Below are 20,476 nucleotides of genomic sequence, written 5' to 3'. Positions count from 1 at the left end.
TAAATCAAACTACACAAACCCTGCAGCTCTAACTGCTACGAACACAGATACTTTCCTGCTCCCGTGAGTTCCTCATTTTGAAGCTTACAGTCAGTCATTACTATTTGAGTCCTGCTCTTGGGTTTCCAGGTTTTGCACATATTTCTGAGCTTCCTCAGGGGTTCCCAAAGCTCTCCATTGTCCATTGTCTCTCACTCTTAACACCGCCGGGTAAGCCAGCATAAATTGAACTTTCCGCTCATGCAGTTTCTTACAGTATGGGGTGTACTTTTTCCTCTTTTCCTGGAGCCCTGCTGAATAGTCTTGAAATATTAATATTTGATGTCCATCAAATTTGACCTCACTTCGCTTCTGCCGAAACCCCCGCAAAATTTCATCCTTATGAATGTAATTATGCACCTTAAGAATCACTGTTCTGGGGTTTCGTCGGCCATCTTGTTGCTTACCCACGCGGTGTGCTCTTTCCAAGCACAAGGGCCCCGCGTGGTCTGAGAGCGCAAACTCGGTCGATAGCCATTTCTCCAACACCGATATTAACACTGAGGCTCCCACAGACTCTGGAAACCCCACGATTCGGAGGTTCATTCGACGGGAGCGATTCTCAAGCTCGTCAAGCTTTTCCTGAAAGGTCTCTAACTTAGCGTCCATCTTAGTCAGCCGTTGCTGCGCAGGGGTCAGCGTGTCTTCTAGAGCCGCCATTCGCTGTTCCAGCTCCCCTGTCCTTTTCGTTGTTTCTGTGGTGAGTAACTCTAGCGCGTTCAGTTGTGCGGCAACTTTCTCCCACTTCGGGTCAATCGCGGCACTCACCACTTCTGCCAACTGCTGCAATTGCTCAGCTGTGAACGCCCCCGAGGTGTGTGGCGGTGTTCCGACCTCTAGGCCTCCCGCCACCTTCGCCGGTTCTTTATCTTTTTTTGCGCTTTTGGGGGGCATTGTCTTTGAAACGACGCTCATATATTTGTCCATGCAGTTCTCGGATCTTGTCAATGGCGAAGTTCGGTCTCACTTCACGTTTGCAGGGTCTTTTATATAAAAAGATCGAGTCGAGGACCGGGAGAGCCCAGATTCACGTCTGCCTCGTTCTAAAGCATCACGTGACCCCTCGAGTCCGATGGATTTATATTTACAGAGAACTCCAGATTTGTTAGCGTCGGTGAGCGGCCTGCTAACTCAGCCAAGGGTAGTTGGAGACCCCGGCAGAGATCTGGGATGGAAGTTTCATTAAGCCCCGACGACAGAGTCCCTCCCCCACAGCCATGTGGAAGCAGTTCTCCGATATCAGCACCTGCAAACTTGAATACCGAAGTGTTGTCAAGCAAAGCAAGAAGGGAAGCAGATTCAATCTCACTGGAGGAATTGAGAAGTCTTCAAACTTCCAATTCAGCTGCTCAATTGGAAGAGATTTCAGTGGAGGAGACAAGAGAGACAATTGAAGATGTGAAAACTTTACAACAAACTGAGGTAGTGAACATTTCATTTACAAATTTCTTTAAAAAGCCTTCCGTAGTGACTCTAGATAATTTATGGTCGTTGATAGCTGACTTAGGGAAGGCGTTATGTCCTCAGATAAAGAAAATCAATGAAGAAATGGTTATAATGAATGGGAAAGTAAATGAAATAGAAAATAATTTCAAATTAGTGAAGACACAAGCCGTTAAGCAGGAGAAAGAATTACAGCAAACATAGACACTACAAATGACTATGTTTAAAGATTTGACTAATCTTAGGAGAAAGACAGAGATCTTGGAAGATTGCTCTAGGAGCAGTAATTTGCATTTTATTAATTTTCCAGAACAATCTCTGATCTCTCCCCGTGAGATGTTAAAAAATTATTTTAAAGAAACTTTGGAAATAGGGGAAGAGAATATTCCCCCATTTGCACAGGTTTTTTACCTTCCCGTGAAGAAAATGGAGGAACAACTGATACAGAACAACCAGGATAATCAAGAGCTTAACGTTACAGCTTTGCTTGGTGGCGACAATAGCTCTAACTCCAGATAAGATCTGGATATTGAAGATGTTTTTTTTTTTTTAAATAAGGATAAAACTTTCAAAGGATTAAAAATTTGAGTATTTCCAGATGTTTCGAGGGAAATGCAAAAATGACATCAGAAATTTCCTCAGATGAAACAAGAGACACTAAAAATCGGAGCTACATTTTTTCTTAAGTATCCATGTAAATGTTTGGTCACTTATCAGTCAATGAAATATGTATATTATGATCCTAGTCAACTCTCTTCTTTTATAACATCTAAAACCAGGGGCGTAGCCAGATACCCAATTTTGGGTGGGCCTGGGCCCAAGATGGGTGGGCAGAAGTACTCCACAAGTGATTTGGTCTCTCCCTCTCTCACCTGCATGCCATATGGTCCTTCAAACATCAGCCCCTCCCCTGCATAACTTTTAAATAGCAGATTTTCACCGACAGCGAGCAGCAACTAATACACACTGCTCATGTTGGCCTCACAGCCTTCCCTCTGATGTAACTTCCTGTTTCCGCATAGGCAGGAATACATCAGCGGGAAGGCTGTGGGGCTGGTGCGAGCAGTATGTATCAGTCGCTGCTCACTGTAGGCATCTGGTATTTACAAGGTATGCGGGAGGGACAGTTGTTGGGAGTTTTCGGCTGGTGGGGCTTGGGGAATCCCTGCCAGCCACATCATAGATATGCTGCTACTGGGTGGGCCTGAGCCCAAAATGGGTGGGCCTGGGCCCACCCAAGCCCACCCTTGGCTACACCACTGTCTAAAACTAATAAGATTGAGTAACAACCTTTGTTTATTTGATAGTGAATCCCTCCCATCCTTCCTTACCGACTTCGATGCCTGGCTCTCCGTCTTTCTTGAGCCCTCATCCCCATCCCTATCCCTCATTCTCGGTGACTTCAACATCCACACTGATAACCCTTCCGATTCATATGTTGCTCAGTTCCTCACTCTTACCTCCTCCTTCAACCTCCAACTGAGCCCCATCACCCCTACTCACAAATCTGGCCACTGTCTTGATCTCGTCCTCTCTTCTTCTTGCTCACCCTCCACTTTCTGCGTTTCACCTCTTCCTCTCGCCGACCACCACCTTATCACATTCACACTTCAGCACTCTCCCCCTCACTCTCGCCCAACACTAACTACTACATCCAGAAATCTCCAGGCTGTTGACCCCTCCACCTTATCCTCTACTATCTCTGATCTCCTCCCTTCCATCTTGTCCTCCACATCCGTTGACATGCTGTCTCCACTTACAATGCCACTCTTTCCTCTGCTCTAGACACCCTTGCACCGTCCACCTCCCGGCCCACAAGACGTACCAATCCCCAGCCCTGGCTGACCCCTTGCACCCGATACCTCCGCTCCTGCGCCCGTTCGGCTGAACGCCTCTGGAGGAAATCTCGCACCCTTACTGACTTCATTCACTTCAAATTCATGCTATCCTCCTTCCAATCCTCCCTATTCCTCGCTAAGCAGGACTATTATATCCAATTGACCAAATCCCTTAGCTCTAACCCTCGTCGTCTATTCGCCACCCTCAACTCCCTCCTCAAAGTGCCCTCTGCTCCCACCCCCCCTTCACTCTCTCCTCAATCTCTGGCCCACTACTTCCGTGACAAGGTCCAGAAGATCAACCTCGAATTCACCACCACTCCCTCTCCTCCTCTTCAGCCTATATCTCACTCTCTCATCCAACCTACCCAGCCCTCCTTCTCCTCCTTTCCTGCTATCACCGAAGAGGAAATCGCCCATCTCCTCTCCTCCTCGAAAGCCACCACCTGTTCCTCTGACCCCATCCCCACCAACCTACTTAACACCATCACACCTACCATCACCCCCACCATCTGTCATATACTTAACCTCTCTCTCTCCACTGCATCTGTCCCGGACACCTTCAAACATGCTGTGGTCACTCCACTCCTCAAAAAACCATCACTTGACCCTACCTGTCCCTCCAACTACCGCCCCATTTCCCTCCTACCCTTCCTCTCCAAGATACTTGAACGCGCCGTTCACAGCCGCTGTATTGATTTTCTCTCCTCTCATGCCATCCTCGATCCGCTCCAATCCGGCTTTCACCCCCTACACTCAACAGAAACGGCACTATCTAAAGTCTGCAATGACCTATTCCTCGCCAAATCCAAAGGTCACTACTCCATCCTCATCCTCCTCGACCTCTCCGCCGCTTTTGACACTGTCAATCACAACCTACTTCTTGACACACTGTCCTCCCTTGGGTTCCGGGGCTCTGTCCTCTCCTGGTTCTCATCTTATCTCTCCCATCGTACCTTCAGAGTATACTCTCATGGTTCGTCCTCCTCCCCTATCCCGCTCTCTGTTGGAGTTCCTCAGGGATCTGTCCTTGGGCCCCTTCTTTTTTCAATCTACACCTCTTCCTTAGGCTCCCTGATTTCTTCTCATGGTTTCCACTATCATCTTTATGCCGACGACACCCAGCTTTACCTCTCCACACCAGAAATCACCGCGGATACCCAGGCCAAAGTCTCGGCCTGCTTATCCGACATTGCTGCCTGGATGTCCAACCGCCACCTGAAACTGAATATGTCTAAGACTGAACTTATTGTCTTCCCACCCAAACCCACTTCCCCTCTCCCTTCACTCTCTATCTCAGTTGAGAACACCCTCATCGTCCCCGTCTCATCTGCCCGCAACCTCGGTGTTATCTTCGACTCCTCCCTCTCCTTTTCTGCGCACATCCAGCAGATAGCCAAGACCTGTCGCTTCTTCCTCTATAACATCAGCAAAATTCGCCCCTTCCTCTCCGAGCACACCACCCGAACTCTCATCCACTCTCTCATTACCTCTCACCTTGACTACTGCAACCTACTCCTGACCGGCCTCCCACGTAGCCATCTACTCCCCCTTCAGTCCATCCAGAACTCTGCCGCACGTCTTATCTTCCGCCTTAACCGATATACTCATATCACCCCTCTCCTCAAGTCACTTCACTGGCTCCCAATCAGATACCGCATACAGTTCAAGCTTCTCCTACTCACCTACAAATGCACTCGATCTGCGGCCCCTCCGTACCTCTCTACCCTCATCTCCCCTTACGTCCCTACCCGTAACCTCCGCTCTCATGGCAAATCCCTCCTTTCAGTACCCTTCTCCACCACCTCCAACTCCAGGCTCCGTCCCTTCTGTCTCGCCTCACCCCATGCCTGGAACAAACTCCCTGAGCCCATACGCCATGCCCCCTCCCTACCCATCTTCAAATCAATGCTCAAAGCCCACCTCTTCAATGTCGCCTTCGGCACATAATCACTACACCTCCTCTCAGAAAACTTATCTACCCCAACTTGACATTTCGTCCTTTAGATTGTAAGCTCTTCCGAGCAGGGACCGTCCTTATTGTTAATTTGTACAGCGCTGCGTAACCCTAGTAGCGCTCTAGAAATGTTAAGTAGTAGTAGTTGTAGTAGTGTTGCAACCGATATATATGTTGAAGTATTTTCCTTATATCTCCAATAAAGCATCAATGGACTCCATTAGTGGAGTTTTGTGAGGTTAAGTTTTTTTTTTTTCTTCCATACTAGAATTATCTTCAACTAAATTTAATTGTAACTAACTGAACTTTCTTTACAAGTTTTTTTTAAGCTTGTGTGATGTAAAAATTTAAAATATCAATAAAAAAATGTATTATATCTTCAAGAGGCATGTCAGCGTAATCAACGACAAGCCCGACAGTCATTGTTTTTCTCCCATTTTGACTTCTAACTGTACTTTCAACCAGCGGAGAAGAATAATAAGGCAGACATCCTGTCACGATCCATGGAAGTAGATGAAGAGACATCCGTCCTCCAGAATGTCATTGACCCAGCCCGGATCACAAGAACATAAGAATAGCCATACTAAGTCAGAACAATGGTCCATCTAGCTCAGTATTCTGCTTCCAGCAGTGGCTAATCCAGGTCACAAGTACCTGGCGGAAACCCAAATAGTAGCAACATTCCATGCTACCAATCTCAGGGCAAGCAGTGGCTTCCCCAATGTCCATCTCAATAACAGACTATGGACTTTTCCTCCAGGAACTTGTCCAAACCTTTTTTAAACCCAGATACTACTACTACTTATCATTTCTAAAGCACTACTAGACGTATGCAGCACTGTACACTTGAACATGAAGAGACAGTCCCTGCTCGACAGTTAAAAGCGGCTTCAAAAAGGTGGGCTTTTAGCTTAGATTTGAAGACGGCCAGAGATGGAACTTGACATACCGGCTCAGGAAGTCTATTCCAGGCTTATGGTGCAGCAAGATAAAAGGAACGGCGTCTGGAGTTAGCAGTGGAGGAGAAGGGTGCAGTGAACAGAGTTCCCGGGCAGGAATGTAGGGAGAGATGAGAGTGGAGAGGTACTGAGGAGCTGCAGAGTGAATGCACTTATAGGTCAATAAGAGGAGTTTGAACTGTATGCAGAAACGGATAGGGAGCCAGTCAAGTGACTTGAGGAGAGGGCTAATATGAGCATAACGACACTAACCATTGTAACCACATTCTATGACAATGAGTTCCAGAGCTTAACTATTCATTGAGTGAAAAAATATTTCCTCCTATTTGTTTTAAAAGTATTTCCACATAATCTCATTCAGTGTCCCCTGGTCTTTGTACTTTTTGAAAGGTTATCAATAGAAATCAAACAAAATAAAACATGGAAAAGAAAATAAGATGATACCTTTTTTTATTGGACATAACTTAATACATTTCTTGATTAGCTTTCGAAGGTTGCCCTTCTTCATCAGATCAGAAATAAGCAAATGTGGTAGCAGATAGTATATATAAGAGAAAGTGAATCAATTTTTAATTCTTTCAAAAAGTAGAGAGGTGTGGTAGCCATGTTAGATTCACTTTTACCCGTTTTACACTACTCAGGATTTTGTAGACCTCCATCATATCCCCCCCTCATCTGTCTCTTTCCCCCGCTGAAGAACCCTATTTAGCCTTTCTTCATATGGGTGGAGTTCCATCCCCTTTATGATTTTGGTTGCTCTTCTTTGAATCTTTCTAATTTCGCTATATCTGTTTTGAGATACGACAACCAGAATTGAATAAATACTCAAGGTGAGCAAAAAATGCAGAACAAGAGGCACAGATCTGCCTGATGATCTGCACCAACTGGACCTTCCAAGGATATCAGAACCAGAAACTCTAAAGTTCATACCTGCAATCCTTGAGTTAAAAATTTATTTTAACTGTATATTCTGTGTATAATCTATGTCTAAAATTCTGAATCTGTTAGATTCCTTAAAACTAAAGACAACTATCAAACCCTCTGCAAAGAAATTCAGACTGAAGTGCTCAGTACAGCCATTTGTTTCTCTGTTGCTGGAAGCCTTTGATCTCACAGGCCTGGTCTGAATTTACAACTTTAAAAAGGTCTGTTCTTTTAGATTATTTAAAGCCTTAACCCTGCATTGCCAACTAGTAAGATTGCTGACCTACAGGTTGAATTCCACAGGGTGCACTGTAGTGCCACCCAGTGAATTTTTGCCTAACTAGCTTCTGACACAAAAAATGTGCATTGATCCCAAAGACCATGTGAGCATCCCAGTGGTGTGTGCGAGAGGAAACCATAATCCTCACCAACCAAAGAGAAGGCATAAGACATATGACATAAGCATCGCCACACTGGGACAGGCCAAAGGTCCATCTAGCCCAGCACCCTGTCTCCGACAGTGGCCAATCCAGGTCACAATCACTCGACAAGATCCACGGAGCAAAGCATTTTGTACTGCTTGTCCCAGGAATAGTGGATTTTTCCCTACGTTCCTTTAATAATATTCTATGGCCTTTTCCTTCAGGAAGCCATCCAAACCTTTCTTAAACTCTGCTAAGCTAACCACCTTAACCACATTCTCCGGCAATGAATTCCAGAGTCAAATTACACGCTGATTAAAGAAATCTTTTCTTTTATTTGTTTTAAACTTACTGCACTCCAGCTTCATCGCATGCCCCCTTGTCCTAGTATTTTTTGAAAGTTTAAACAGATGCTCCATATCTATCTTTTCCACTCCACTCATTATTTTATATACCTCTATCATGTCACCCCTCAGCCGCCTTTTCTCCAAGCTGAAGAGCCCCAGCCACTTTAGCCTTTCCTCATAGGAAAGTCGTCCCATCCTCTTAATCATCTTTGTCAGGTGCGGTCGCACCATGGACCGATACAGTGGCATTATAATATCCTCATTTTTGTTTTCTATCCCTTTCCTAAAAGTGCAAGAGGTCAAACACATACATAACAGTACTTAAAAGATCACCTCATTATCACACCAAAGCTACCCTCAGCACCTCCATACCACCCTTGGAACTATAGGACTGGTGAATGCCAGATAAGCTGCAAAGAAATCCTCGGTGATCCATGATGCCATAAATGAACAGCATTTTGACATCCTAGGAATAAGTGAAATCTGGGTTTACCACTAGCTGAAAGTGGGGGTTTACCACTAGCTGAACTATGCCCAATAGGTTTCAACATCCAACATCAACCAAGCCCAGGAAGACAGAGTGGAGAGGTAGCCTTCACTTCTCCGGCTTTTTTTGCCGCTTTTCTTCGTGTTCGTGTGCAGCTCGCGTTTGAGCTGTTCTGTTTAAAAAAAAAGTTTCCTTTATTTTCATAGTTTTTTTTCCCTAAGTACGTTTCCTTTCTTTTCTGTGTGCTGCCTTTTTGGCCGCCCATATGGGTTTCTCCCTTTTTTGTGCCCTTCTTTTGGCACCATTGCGAGTTTTGATTTCGCTGCTGCTATTTTTCCGTTGATGACATCGAGGATCGCTAGCGGCTTCAAGAAGTGCACTCGGTGCAACCGGGCAATCTCAGGCACTGACCCTCACGTGTGGTGTATCCAGTGCCTTGGGGCCAACCATCGCCCCAACGCATGTAAGTTGTGTCTTAGCCTTAAAAAGCGGACACAGGCGTCGAGACAAGCTCAACTGGAACGTCTGTTTGGAGCTTTGCCTGGTACTTCGGCATCGATGTCGACAGCAGTACCAAGGTCGGCGGCGGTGTCGATGTCGGCACCGGACAGTGCATCGACGTCAGGAGTGCAGGTAATGGCTGTCCAGAGACCATCTCACGCTGGCAGCAGTGAACCATCGAGTGGGTCTCCAGCAGTCTCGAGAGCTTCTGCGGTGCAGACCCATCGGGACCGACCCCTTTTTCGGACCCGACCCCGAGGAGGCGTGTGGATTCCACGTCCTCGTCGGTACCAAGGGGTACCGGTGACGTGTTTTGAGCGAAGGCGAAGAAGCACCGTCATCAGTCCCTTTCTCGTCATGGTACTGAGAGCTCCGGGGCGTCGAGGGATTCTGCACCCATGTAGCGTCGACGCCGGGAGGACCGCTCACCCTCCATACAAGAGGTGTCGACGCGCTGGTCTCCGGACAGCCCGGTACCGCCTCCTCGTCCTCGGCAGATTCTGGCTTCGATTCCTGCACCAATCCCACAGCCTTTCTCGACAGACACTCTTGACGAGTGCCTCCGAGCTATTCTTCCAGGGCTCCTGGAAGGGCTGCTGCGACCGTCTGTTCCGGTACCGTGGGTGCTTGCGCCTACGGTACCGTTGATAGATGTGGTGGCTGGCTCCCCGCCTGTGGTGAGGCCTCCGACGTCGGTGCCGCTTGTGGCATCGGCCTCGGCTGCCACCCAAGTTGTTTCCCCGTTGACATCGATGGAGGGAGCTTCATCGCCGCCGATATGGGAGTCGACTTCTCGACATCGCCATCGAGGACATAGCTCCTCGGCATCGAGAAGGGCTTGGCTTCGGACTGCAGTCAGAGAACTCCTGTCCGATACCGAGGGAGAGGCCTCGTGGGAGGCAGAGGAGTGTAGGAGTGGCCTAGTGGTTAGGGTGGTGGACTTTGGTCCTGGGGAACTGAGGAACTGAGTTCGATTCCCAGCACAGGCAGCTCCTTGTGACTCTGGGCAAGTCACTTAACCCTCCATTGCCTGCCGCATTGACCCTGCCATGAGTGGGAAAGCGCGGGGTACAAATGTAACAAAACAAAACAGAGGAAGACCCACGATATTTCTCTTCTGAGGAGTCTTGCGGCCTTCCCTCTGACCCCATTCCTTCGCCTGAGAGAAAGCCTTCTCCCCTGGAGAGTTTGTCTTTCTTGTCCTTTGTGCAGGAAATGTCTATGGCCATTCACTTCCTGGTGGTAACTGAGGAAGAGCCTAGGGCCGAGATGTTCGAGGTCTTGGACTATCCTTCGCCACCTAAGGAGTCATCCACCGTCCCTCTACACCACCTAAGGAGTCATCCACCATCCCTCTACATAATGTCCTCAAACAGATATTGTACAGGAACTGGATGAAACCATTATCTAATCCCACCATTCCTAAGAAGGTTGAGTCCCAGTATCGGATTCACGAGGACCCGGAGTTCATGAAGTCCCAGTTGCCTCACGACTCTGCGGTTGTGGATTCCACTCTCAAGGGAGCCAAAAATACGAGAGATTTCGCCTCGGCGCCTCCGGGGCGAGAAGCTCGGACTTTGGCATAGGCGGTCGGTGGCCCAACTGTTTGGGGAGGCTAAAGGGGGCGGGGTTAGGGGTGGGGCCAGGGGTGGGGCTTAAATCCATAATTGTCTGATCACACACAGAAAAAAAATAAATAAATGTCACAATTAATACCTTTTATTAAATTTAGATAGATATTAGCTATGTATCATATGTCAAAGAATAAAGTGGTTGCTCAAAGCATATACTAACCACAATCGCTCAACTGCAAAACACTATGCACAACTTTGTGCAAAAACACACTCTGAACCTTACTGTACCATAAATATTACACTGGGCAGAACCTAATACACCAATATACCACCCATACGGAAAATGCAGACCGTCAACAATATTGAAACAAGGGATCATAATATCACAATTCTCATGTAGAGCCACAAAACATCCTAATTCATGTTTAATGTGGGATAAAATGTCATAAATAAGTAAATCAACTTTTAATGTTGAACACCTAATTCTCAAAGTGGACATATTCCAAACACTATAATTAAAATAAAATGATCTTTTCTACCTTTGTTGTCTGGTGACTTTGTTTTTCTGATTGTGCTGGCCCAGTATCCGATTCTGCTGCTATCTGTCCTCTTAACTCCGTTTCCAGGGCTTCCTTTCCATTTATTTGTTTACTTTCCGCCTTTCTTCTTCATTTCTTGTCCTACATCCATAAGTAAAAGCTGGGTCCTCCGCAAACTTGACTGTCCAGTGGATCCAGCTTTTGCCTATTTTCTTCATCCATGTGCAGTTTTTCTACTCTCTTCCTTTTCTGTTATCTCATCTCCTTCCTCATTCCTCCCTCCCCCTCCATGTCCAGCAACCCTCCTCTCCCCTTCCCTCCATCCAGCAACTCTCCTCTCCCCTGCCCTCTCCTCTCCCCTTCTTCCACCATGTCCAGCAACCATCCTCTCCCCTTCCCTCCATCCAGCAACCCTCCTCTCCCCTGCCCTCTCCTCTCCCCTTCTTCATCCATGTGCAGTTTTTCTACTCTCTTCCTTTTCTGTTATCTCATCTCCTTCCTCACTCCTCCCTCCCCCTCCATGTCCAGCAACCCTCCTCTCCCCTTCCCTCCATCCAGCAACCCTCTCTCCCCTCTTCCACCATGTCCAGCAACCCTCCTCTCCCCTTCCCTCCATCCAGCAACCCTCCTCTCCCTTCTTCCACCATGTCCAGCAACCCTCCTCTCCCCTTTCCTCCATCCAGCAACCCTCCTCTCCCCTTCTTCCACCATGTCCAGCAACCCTCCTCTCCCCTTCCCTCCATCCAGCAACCCTCCTCTCCCCTGCCCTCTCCTCTCCCCTTCTTCCACCATGTCCAGCAACCCTCCTCTTCCCTTCCCTCCATCCAGCAACCCTCCTCTCCCCTTCTTCCACCATATCCAGCAACCCTCCTCTCCCCTTCTTCCACCATGTCCAGCAACCCTCCTCTCCCCTTCCCTCCATCCAGCAACCCTCCTCTCCCCTGCCCTCTCCTCTCCCTTCTTCCACCATGTCCAGCAACCCTCCTCTTCCCTTCCCTCCATCCAGCAACCCTCCTCTCCCCTTCTTCCACCATATCCAGCAACCCTCCTCTCCCCTTCTTCCACCATGTCCAGCAACCCTCCTCTCCCCTTCCCTCCATCCAGCAACCCTCCTCTCCCCTGCCCTCTCCTCTCCCCTTCTTCCACCATGTCCAGCAACCCTCCTCTTCCCTTCCCTCCATCCAGCAACCCTCCTCTCCCCTTCTTCCACCATATCCAGCAACCCTCCTCTCCCCTTCTTCCACCATGTCCAGCAACCCTCCTCTCCCCTTCCCTCCATCCAGCAACCCTCCTCTCCCTGCCCTCTCCTCTCCCCTTCTTCCACCATATCCAGCAACCCTCCTCTCCCCTCTTCCACCATATCCAGCAACCCTCCTCTCCCCTTCTTCCACCATGTGCAGCAACCCTCCTCTCCTCTCCCGTCTGCCCTGTTTCCTTCCTGCCCCCCCCCCCCCCCGCCGTACCTTTAAATATTATAGTTTTGCTGGAGTCGCGGGCAGCCGGCATTGAAGACATCGGCAGGCTTATGCCGGTTCCAGCAGCCTTCCCTTCCCTCGTTGCAAGTCGGATGAAGGCTCCGCCCTCGTAGAAACAGGAAATACGTCAGAAGAGGGCGGAGCCATCATCCGACTTGCAACGAGGGAAGGGAAGGCTGCTGGAACCGGCGTAAGCCTGCCGATGTCTTTAATGCCGGCTGCCCGCGACTCCAGCAAAACTATAATATTTAAAGGTACGGCGGGCGGCGGGGGCGGGGCAGTGGCAGGCTGGGGAGGCTTAGCCTCCCCAAGCCTCTTATATGGGGCGCCTATGGACTTTGGACTCTTTTGGGAGGAAGGCCTACCAGTCCTCTATGCTCTTGACCAAAATTCAATCCTACCAGCTCTACACGAGCATCCACTTGCGGAATAATGTGAAGCAACTGGCGGACTTGGTCGATCAGCTCCCTTCGGAGCAGGCCAAGCCTTTTCAGGAGCTGGTCAGGCAGCTGAAGGCGTGTCGTAAATTCCTGTCCAGGGGTGCTTACGACTCTTTTGATGTGGCATCCAGGGCCGCTGCGCAAGGTATAGTGATGTGCAGACTCTCATGGCTGCGTACCTCTGACCTGGAGAATCATGTCCAGCAGTGGCTTGTGGATGTCCCTTGCCGGGGGGATAATATTTTCGGTGAGAAGGTTGAGCAGGTGGTAGAGCAGTTCCACCAGTGGGAAACCGCACTCGACAAACTCTCCCACCGGGCGCCTTCAGCAACTACCTCATCAGGTAGACGTTTTTATGGGGAAGGAGGAATGCTCCCTATACTTATCATAAGCGTAGGTACAATCCACCTTCCCGCCAGCCTGCTCAGGCTCAACCCCAGCCCGCTCGTTCATGTCAACAGCGTGTGCCTTGACAGGCCCCCGCAGCTCCCCAGCAAAAGCAAGGGACAGGCTTTTGACTGGCTCCAGGCGAGCATAGCTGCAATCAAAGTGTCCGTGCCAGACGATCTACCGGTCGGGGGGAGGTTAGCATTTTTTCACCAATGGTGGCCTCTTGTAACCTCCGACCAGTGGGTTCTTCAAATAGTTCAGCGGGGATACTCCCTCAATTTGATCTCCAAACCTCCAAATTGCCTACCGGGAGCTCAGTCCTTCAGCTTCCAGCAAAGGCAGGTACTTGCAGAGGAACTCTCCGCTCTTCTCAGCGCCAATGCGGTTGAGCCCGTGCCACCGGGGCAAGATGGGCTGGGATTCTATTTCAGGTACTTCCTTGTGCAAAAGAAAACAGGGGGGAAGCATCCCATCCTAGACCTAAGGGCCCTGAACAAATATCTGGTCCGAGAAAAGTTCAGGATGCTTTCCCTGGGCACCCTTCTTCCCATGATTCAGGAAAATGACTGGCTATGCTCCCTGGACTTAAAGGATGCTTATACACACATCCCGATACTGCCAGCTCACAGGCAGTATCTTTGATTCTGTCTGGAAACACAGCACTTTCAGTATTGTGTACTGCCCTTTGGGCTCACCTCTGCACCTCGAGTGTTCACCAAATGCCTGGCGGTCATTGCAGCGTCGCTATGCAGGCCGGGAGTGCATGTATTCCCTTATCTCGACGATTGGCTGGTGAAGAACACCTTGGAGGCAGGAGCTCTACAGTCCATGCAGATGACTATTCAACTCCTGGAGCTACTGGGGTTTGTCATAAATTACCCAAAGTCCTACTTTCTTCTGGTTCAGAGACTAGAGTTCATAGGAGCCCTGCTGGACTCGCAGACGGCTCATACCTACCTCCCCGAAGCGAGGGCAGACAATCTTCTGTCGCTGGTTTCCTTGGCCAGAGCGTCTCAGCAGATCACAGCTCGGCAGATATGAGGCTTCTGGGCCATATAGCCTTCATCGCCGGGTTTATTTTCCCCATTATGGGCTAAAGCCGGCCATTTCATAACCCCGCCCCATGCCCCGCCCTGTCCCGCCTTCGTGTCTCTGCCAACACGCCCCCTTGAACTTTTGCCGGCTCTGCGACGGGAAAGTGGCGATGGTGTCAAAATAGCGGCTTTCGATTATACTGATTTAGCCGCTTTTGCGAGATCGCCGGCCATTTGTGTCAGAAGATGGCCGGTGATCACTTTCGAAAATGAGCTGGTTAGCGGACTTTAAAAAAGGTTTGGACGGCTTCCTGGAGGAAAAGGCCATAGAATGCTATTGAATGGACGTGGGAATAATTCACTATTTCTGGGATGGGCGGGACAAATTGTTTGTTCTTTTGGCTGCTGTTGGAGACAGGGTGCTGAGCTTGATGGACCCTTGGTCTGTCCCGGCATGGCGATGCTTATGTACTTATGTAATATTTAATACAAGCTTTTATAGCTTTCACTTTTGACCAAACAGCCCTACAGAGTGGATTACAATCAAATTAAAATAAAATAGTAATACAATCACACGATTTATACCCTCCCCTCCATTAAAATAGCAGTGCACAATAGCAATTTCTAAAAATCCATGGGGTCGATATTACAAAGTGAATTAACTGCCCTGAAATGGTTCTTGGCCAGTTAAATTGCTTGTTTGGGGCTATCCGCTGATATTCAGTGGTACTTAACTGGTTAGTATGGCTGAATATCACTAGTGACTGCTAAACTCAAAGCTGATTATTTTTTGTGCGGTCCGGGGGCAATATTTAGCACTTAAAAGCGTAAGTTTAGCAGTTATATCTGAACACATAAACATCAGTCCCATCTTTATGTGGTGACACTTTGTATATTATGGGTACTACTATTACTACTACTTATCATTTCTATAGTGCTAGTTATGAACTATGAAATATGAACCATGATTAAGACCTTGAAAAGCTAAGGCTCAACAGAGGATATAGGCTGACAGGCCTGTCTCTTAGTTGGCCTCTTTACTGAATCAGAGCGCACGGTCTGCTAGCACCTAAGTAAACACTATAAACCTAGTTGTCCACCCCAGAGTGGAGTCAAAAGGGCCAAAAAGCCATAAATCGTGAGGCCCAGAAACTTATGATCTGATAAGACGTTCCTATGTGCAAATGGGCCTGGGAAAGGTGCAATTATGGACGAACAGATTTAGTGACATGGGATAGATGGTGTGAATAGAAGACAGAATGATTTATCAGGAGGATAAGTGCTAAAGCCTTGCTTAACAAAAAAGGTATAAAAACATCTGTATCAGAGCATTACATTGGGGGGAGAAGCAAAGGTAGACCACATGTTTGGGTCCCCTGCACCCCCCCCCCCCCCCATGAGAAACTAGCATTTGTAATTGTAAATTACTCTTGGTAAATAATAAAAAAGAATTGCCTTTCTCATTATCTTGTTTCTTTTACTCCTCCCAGTTGAGAATGGCTGGTTTATGCTCATTTGGGAGGGGATACAAGCAGCCTAAAAACAACTTATGTGGTTAAGCACTGAATATCACACATAAGAGATAACCAGCCGCATAAATCCAGATATTCAATGCCAGTTTCCGACACTGCCCAGCATTGAATATCTGGGAATAATGCCGCTAGCAGCTAAAAAATGCTCACCGCTGCAAGCTGAATATTGACCCCCATATTTTTAACTGCTTTCATAAAGCCCTATAGTCAAACTCTTCAATGCTTCTGGAAGTTTATTCCAAAGAACAGGAACCATACCTGTATAACACTGAGCCTGTATTCTTTTCGATCTAAATTCCTTAACTGAAGGAAAGTCTAAATTATGAATATATTGGAATGCATCCCTGTAGAGGAACTACAGACTTTAATAAAGGGGTAGAATTCCACATAGCACCTTAAATACATAGCTTATAATATATTATATAATGTGTGTATCTCTAATATTTAGGCATGAGCAATTACACCATTTCTATGGATAGCATAAGTGCTCACACCTAAACTATATGCACATATCTAACCTGTTACATTAGCATTCTAGAAAGGAAAGTAGGATCCTACTTTCCTACGTACACTAGGTGCCTAAATATTTATTTAATTTATACAAGTTTTTATATAGCATTTATATGTTAATCAAAACAATCAAAGTGGTTCACAAATGAAATCACTCTTCCCACACTTTTTAATAAACCTTTAACATTTCTTGGTTACAAACATTTTTCCTAATTCCTGAACTATCGTGGCCCAACCCTTTGTTACTATCAAATAAAAACTATATGAAAACCTGATCACCTACCCCCTCATGGCTTGATATTGCCAACTGATGGATAAATTAAGGGCACATCCACCCTGATTCCTCCTCAAGGTATATGAATAAATTTTGGCCATATAACTACTTCCACAGCAAAAACTTTCTCCATATATCATCCCAGCATGTTTTCAAACAAAATACTGATGAGGTCAGTACCTGATGCTGAGTGCATATGTGGTTTACAATATCAACCTCCAGTTTTGTGTTATTGTTTATAATGCTTGAGTATGCCTTTACAGTGAGGTCTTTACCTAGCACCGTTTCACATTTTCCACGTTTTAAGGCTACAGAGTAATAGGAAGAAGCAAGCTCTGATGTGTCATACTGAACATTTCATGTTCCTGTCATTCAGTTACATGACCAATAGGAGGCACCAGTGCTCCAACCAGCCCGGTCACACAGTAAAGCTTTGTCCGATTCCAATCCTCAGGGTAATACAGTAACGTGGTAACATAACAGAGGAAGGCAGATAAAGACTGTGCACTAGTGCTCTCAGTAAGGTAACTAAAATTGTAAACACTGCTTCATGCAGGTTATCTCTCATGTATCAATGCCTCAGACATAACGTTCTCAAGCATTCTCTACCCAGAAGGCAGTAAAAAATCCTCCAGAGATTAGTCTGTCAGCATGGCCTTCCTCCCACCTAACCTTCCTGGATTCCCTTGAAAGCTCTCTCCTTGCCATCTGCCTTTCCTCAGAAAGTCATCATGCAATCCCACTCTCTTTCTTATGTGTGTTTCCTCATGAAGTCATCATATTTGCTGCTCTCCTTCTTCTGTTATAGTAGGTATATCTGAGGCTGGAAGCACTCCAGCCTACACCATAGCTCTGTCTCCCTGCTCCCTCCCTGTCACACATCCCTAGAAATGTGCTACACACCAAGTAGGAATTGTTAACTGCAATCACCAAAGCCTGGAGTGTCCACGATGGTGAGTGTTAGCTTCATGCCCTCCTCCACAATTTTCACTGTATTTTTAGTAATCCTCAGTGTCTGAGGAAGAGACTCTGCTGTAAAGAAAGACAGAGAAAGGTTTTAAGGTACCAGTGAATGCTTTTTAATATCACTATATCTCATTCTTGGACATAGATGAGCTTATAAACACACACACCTGCCACCAGGGAACAGACTTTTTAAGCTACAAGGAGGAACAAGTTTCAAAAGATTATGCCTGAGTAATTAAGAACAGGGGTAAGAAGAGCATGGGTTGAAAACTGTATTCTTCATCTACAGGTAGAACTACCCATGCTGAAGTGGGACTGTAAAGAAGTAGGGTTAGGGAGAGCAACTGCCTTATAAAACAGGAGAATTTCATGTTAAAATTCATGTACTTGATTTATACCAAAGACAAGGGCAAAGTTTGTGTATACTAAAGTACCTGTGGTGCCATCCAGCCTGCCTATTTTCAAATGTAAACTCTATTTATTTATTTCTATTTATTTATTGTAGCATTTATACCCCGCTCTTTCCCACTCGATAGCAGGTTCAGTGCGGCTTACAGTGTATGGGTACAGTATATCTCAGAGATAACACAATGTTTGGGTACAAATATCCTAAAGATAACACAATGTATGGGTACAATGTAAACTCTATAGGGTAAGGGGGGGTCAAGGCGGGTCATGGATTTGATATAGTGCCTTTCTGTGTTACAACCAGTTTACATTTACTACATTTCCTTAGTGGGCTCACAATCTAAGTGTTTTGTTGTTGTTTTTTCTTAGACCTGGGACAATGGTGGGGAAAGTGACTTCCCCAGGATCATGAGGAGCCACAGTGGGAACTGAACCCAGTTCTCCAAGTTCTAAATCCACTGCATTAACTATTAGTGTATTCCTGCACTGGCCACTCCAAGCTTTTAATCTATGAGGTGGTTGCCTAGAGCAGCAGCTTTTTTTTTTGGGGGGGGGGGGGGGGGGGGGTAGCAAACAGAATCTGCAGTCAAAGCAAAACAATAGATCTTGACAGCCACACAAGCAAACAGAACCATCAGTGTATATGTTTACGTGCACAGAGGGTGGGCATTTTCAAATAGCACTTTGGGCTGATGTAACATGCCTTCATCATGTGTACTACTAATAAAAAGCACTCCAACGTTCTGAAGCCTGACTCCGTGGCAGTGTAGGTTTCGTAACTCTGTATTTCAGCGTTTGATCGGCTCTCACTGTTCACACCCTCACGTCGAGGGAACGGAACGTTGCAAGTTGACAAGCAAACAAACGCGACGTCACAGGACGAAGAAACCAATCAGCTGTCTGAAAAAAAAATGCCCAACCCACCTGCCCCGTCCATCATTGCCAGACAACAGAAACCATGGTGGCGGGAAGTGCGCGACACTGGTGACAGCAGCCTGACTGTCAAAAAAGTTACCCTGCCGTCTCTCACTGCCCAGGTACAGAGATTACAGGACGAAGTGGAGCGACAGCACAGGCGGTAAGGCAGTGAAAGGGATAGTCAAGGAAAAAAACATAGCATATCTGTCCTACATAGGACAAGCTGAGAAAACATAGGTTGGTGAGGGAAACAAGAGGAGGACAGCGCGAAGCGCACACCCACACACACACACCACCAAGCAGCGGCAAGCAACAGCTGATTCGTACCCTTCCAGCATCCCTCCCTCCCTCTCTGTGTCCCGCACCTCGCATAATTGCCCTTCCCCTCACAGTGCGCAAAACCCCTGCCGAACAACCCCCCCCCCCACCCCCACACACACACATTCACACACCACACACAAACCAAGCAGCGGCAAGCAACAGCTGATCATTTCCCTTCCGGCATCAATTCCCTCTCTCCCTGTGTCCCGCCTCGCATAATTTAAGAAAAAAAAAACAACAAGAAAGGAAAGGAGAGAGCAAAGGAAGGGAAACGAACAGCGGTTGCCTGCTGCATAGCCTAACATCTCTCCTATCACTACAAAAACACAACCCCAATTGAAGCCCCCTGCACTCCCTCCCAGTTCACAAACCCGACACCCCCCCCAAACTCCCCCCCCCCAAACAAAACTAAAACAAAAAAAAAAAACACCACACTAATAACAAGGGACAGCTGAAAGGGAAGAAGCGGGAGGAGGAGGCTCACAGAAACGCATCTCCCAAAGCTAAGAGGGGAAAAAACATCAGAGACTTCAACCCTCCAAGTTCACTCCCTCCCAACCCACCAGACACGCCCCCTCCCCTCTAACATTGTTCAACACACACACACAATTTCTATCACACACACACACAGATACTCGCCTCCAAACTCCAAATTCGCCCCACCCTCTCTCACTTTCACACACACACACACACACACACACGATCTCTCTCTGTGGACCACACACACACAGCTGCCAACCTTCACACCCCCACATCTGGCAATATACGACACACACACAGACACTGATGCGGGCCATGGATAGATAGACATTGACTCTATCTCTCTCTGTATCACAACAAAGCTGACCCCCCTCCAAGCCCCCTGCCACCCCCTCCCAGATCACCACCCCTGCCCCTCCACCCTCACAATTCACACATACTCTCTCACACATAATCACTGAATTATATGTTTCATATGTGTTGCTCATGTCACAGAAAGTCCATTTAACACTTTGTTTTAATTAGATCCGCTACTGTAAAGTACAGAGCTTGCGGGAGCAAAGTTGAGGGCACGGAAAGGGCACATCCGTGTTCACAGACAGAACGGAGCTTGGAGGAGGAAAGTGGAGTGGACGGAAAGGGAACTAACATTGGAATCTCTAACGAACAATCAAATACAGGGAGGATGAACATCAGTG

The 20,476-nt window shown here is 47.3% G+C and overlaps 1 protein-coding gene and 1 long non-coding RNA gene across 2 annotated transcripts in view; one reads left to right on the top strand and one right to left on the bottom strand.

Moving 5' to 3' along the window:
• LOC115482627 (septin-4-like) overlaps positions 1–20,476 on the bottom strand; it is a 223,530-nt gene that overhangs the window by 113,988 nt on the left and 89,066 nt on the right. The window contains exons 5-6 of the mRNA XM_030222567.1: positions 17,607–17,714; positions 13,992–14,013 (exon numbers count right to left, since the gene is read on the bottom strand). Of these exons, the coding sequence (XP_030078427.1) occupies positions 13,992–14,013; positions 17,607–17,714 (130 nt within the window). The remainder of the gene's footprint in view (positions 1–13,991; positions 14,014–17,606; positions 17,715–20,476) is intronic.
• Positions 119–17,675, top strand: LOC115482628. Its single transcript, XR_003944111.1, has 3 exons — positions 119–129; positions 13,207–13,209; positions 17,593–17,675. It is a non-coding gene; the product is annotated as an uncharacterized LOC115482628 (long non-coding RNA).

This window comes from Microcaecilia unicolor, chromosome 13, assembly GCF_901765095.1.
Source record: "Microcaecilia unicolor chromosome 13, aMicUni1.1, whole genome shotgun sequence".
NCBI lineage: Eukaryota > Metazoa > Chordata > Amphibia > Gymnophiona > Siphonopidae > Microcaecilia > Microcaecilia unicolor.
The sequence above is the reverse complement of the archived record's forward strand: the minus strand, read 5'-3'. Positions and strand labels throughout refer to the sequence as shown.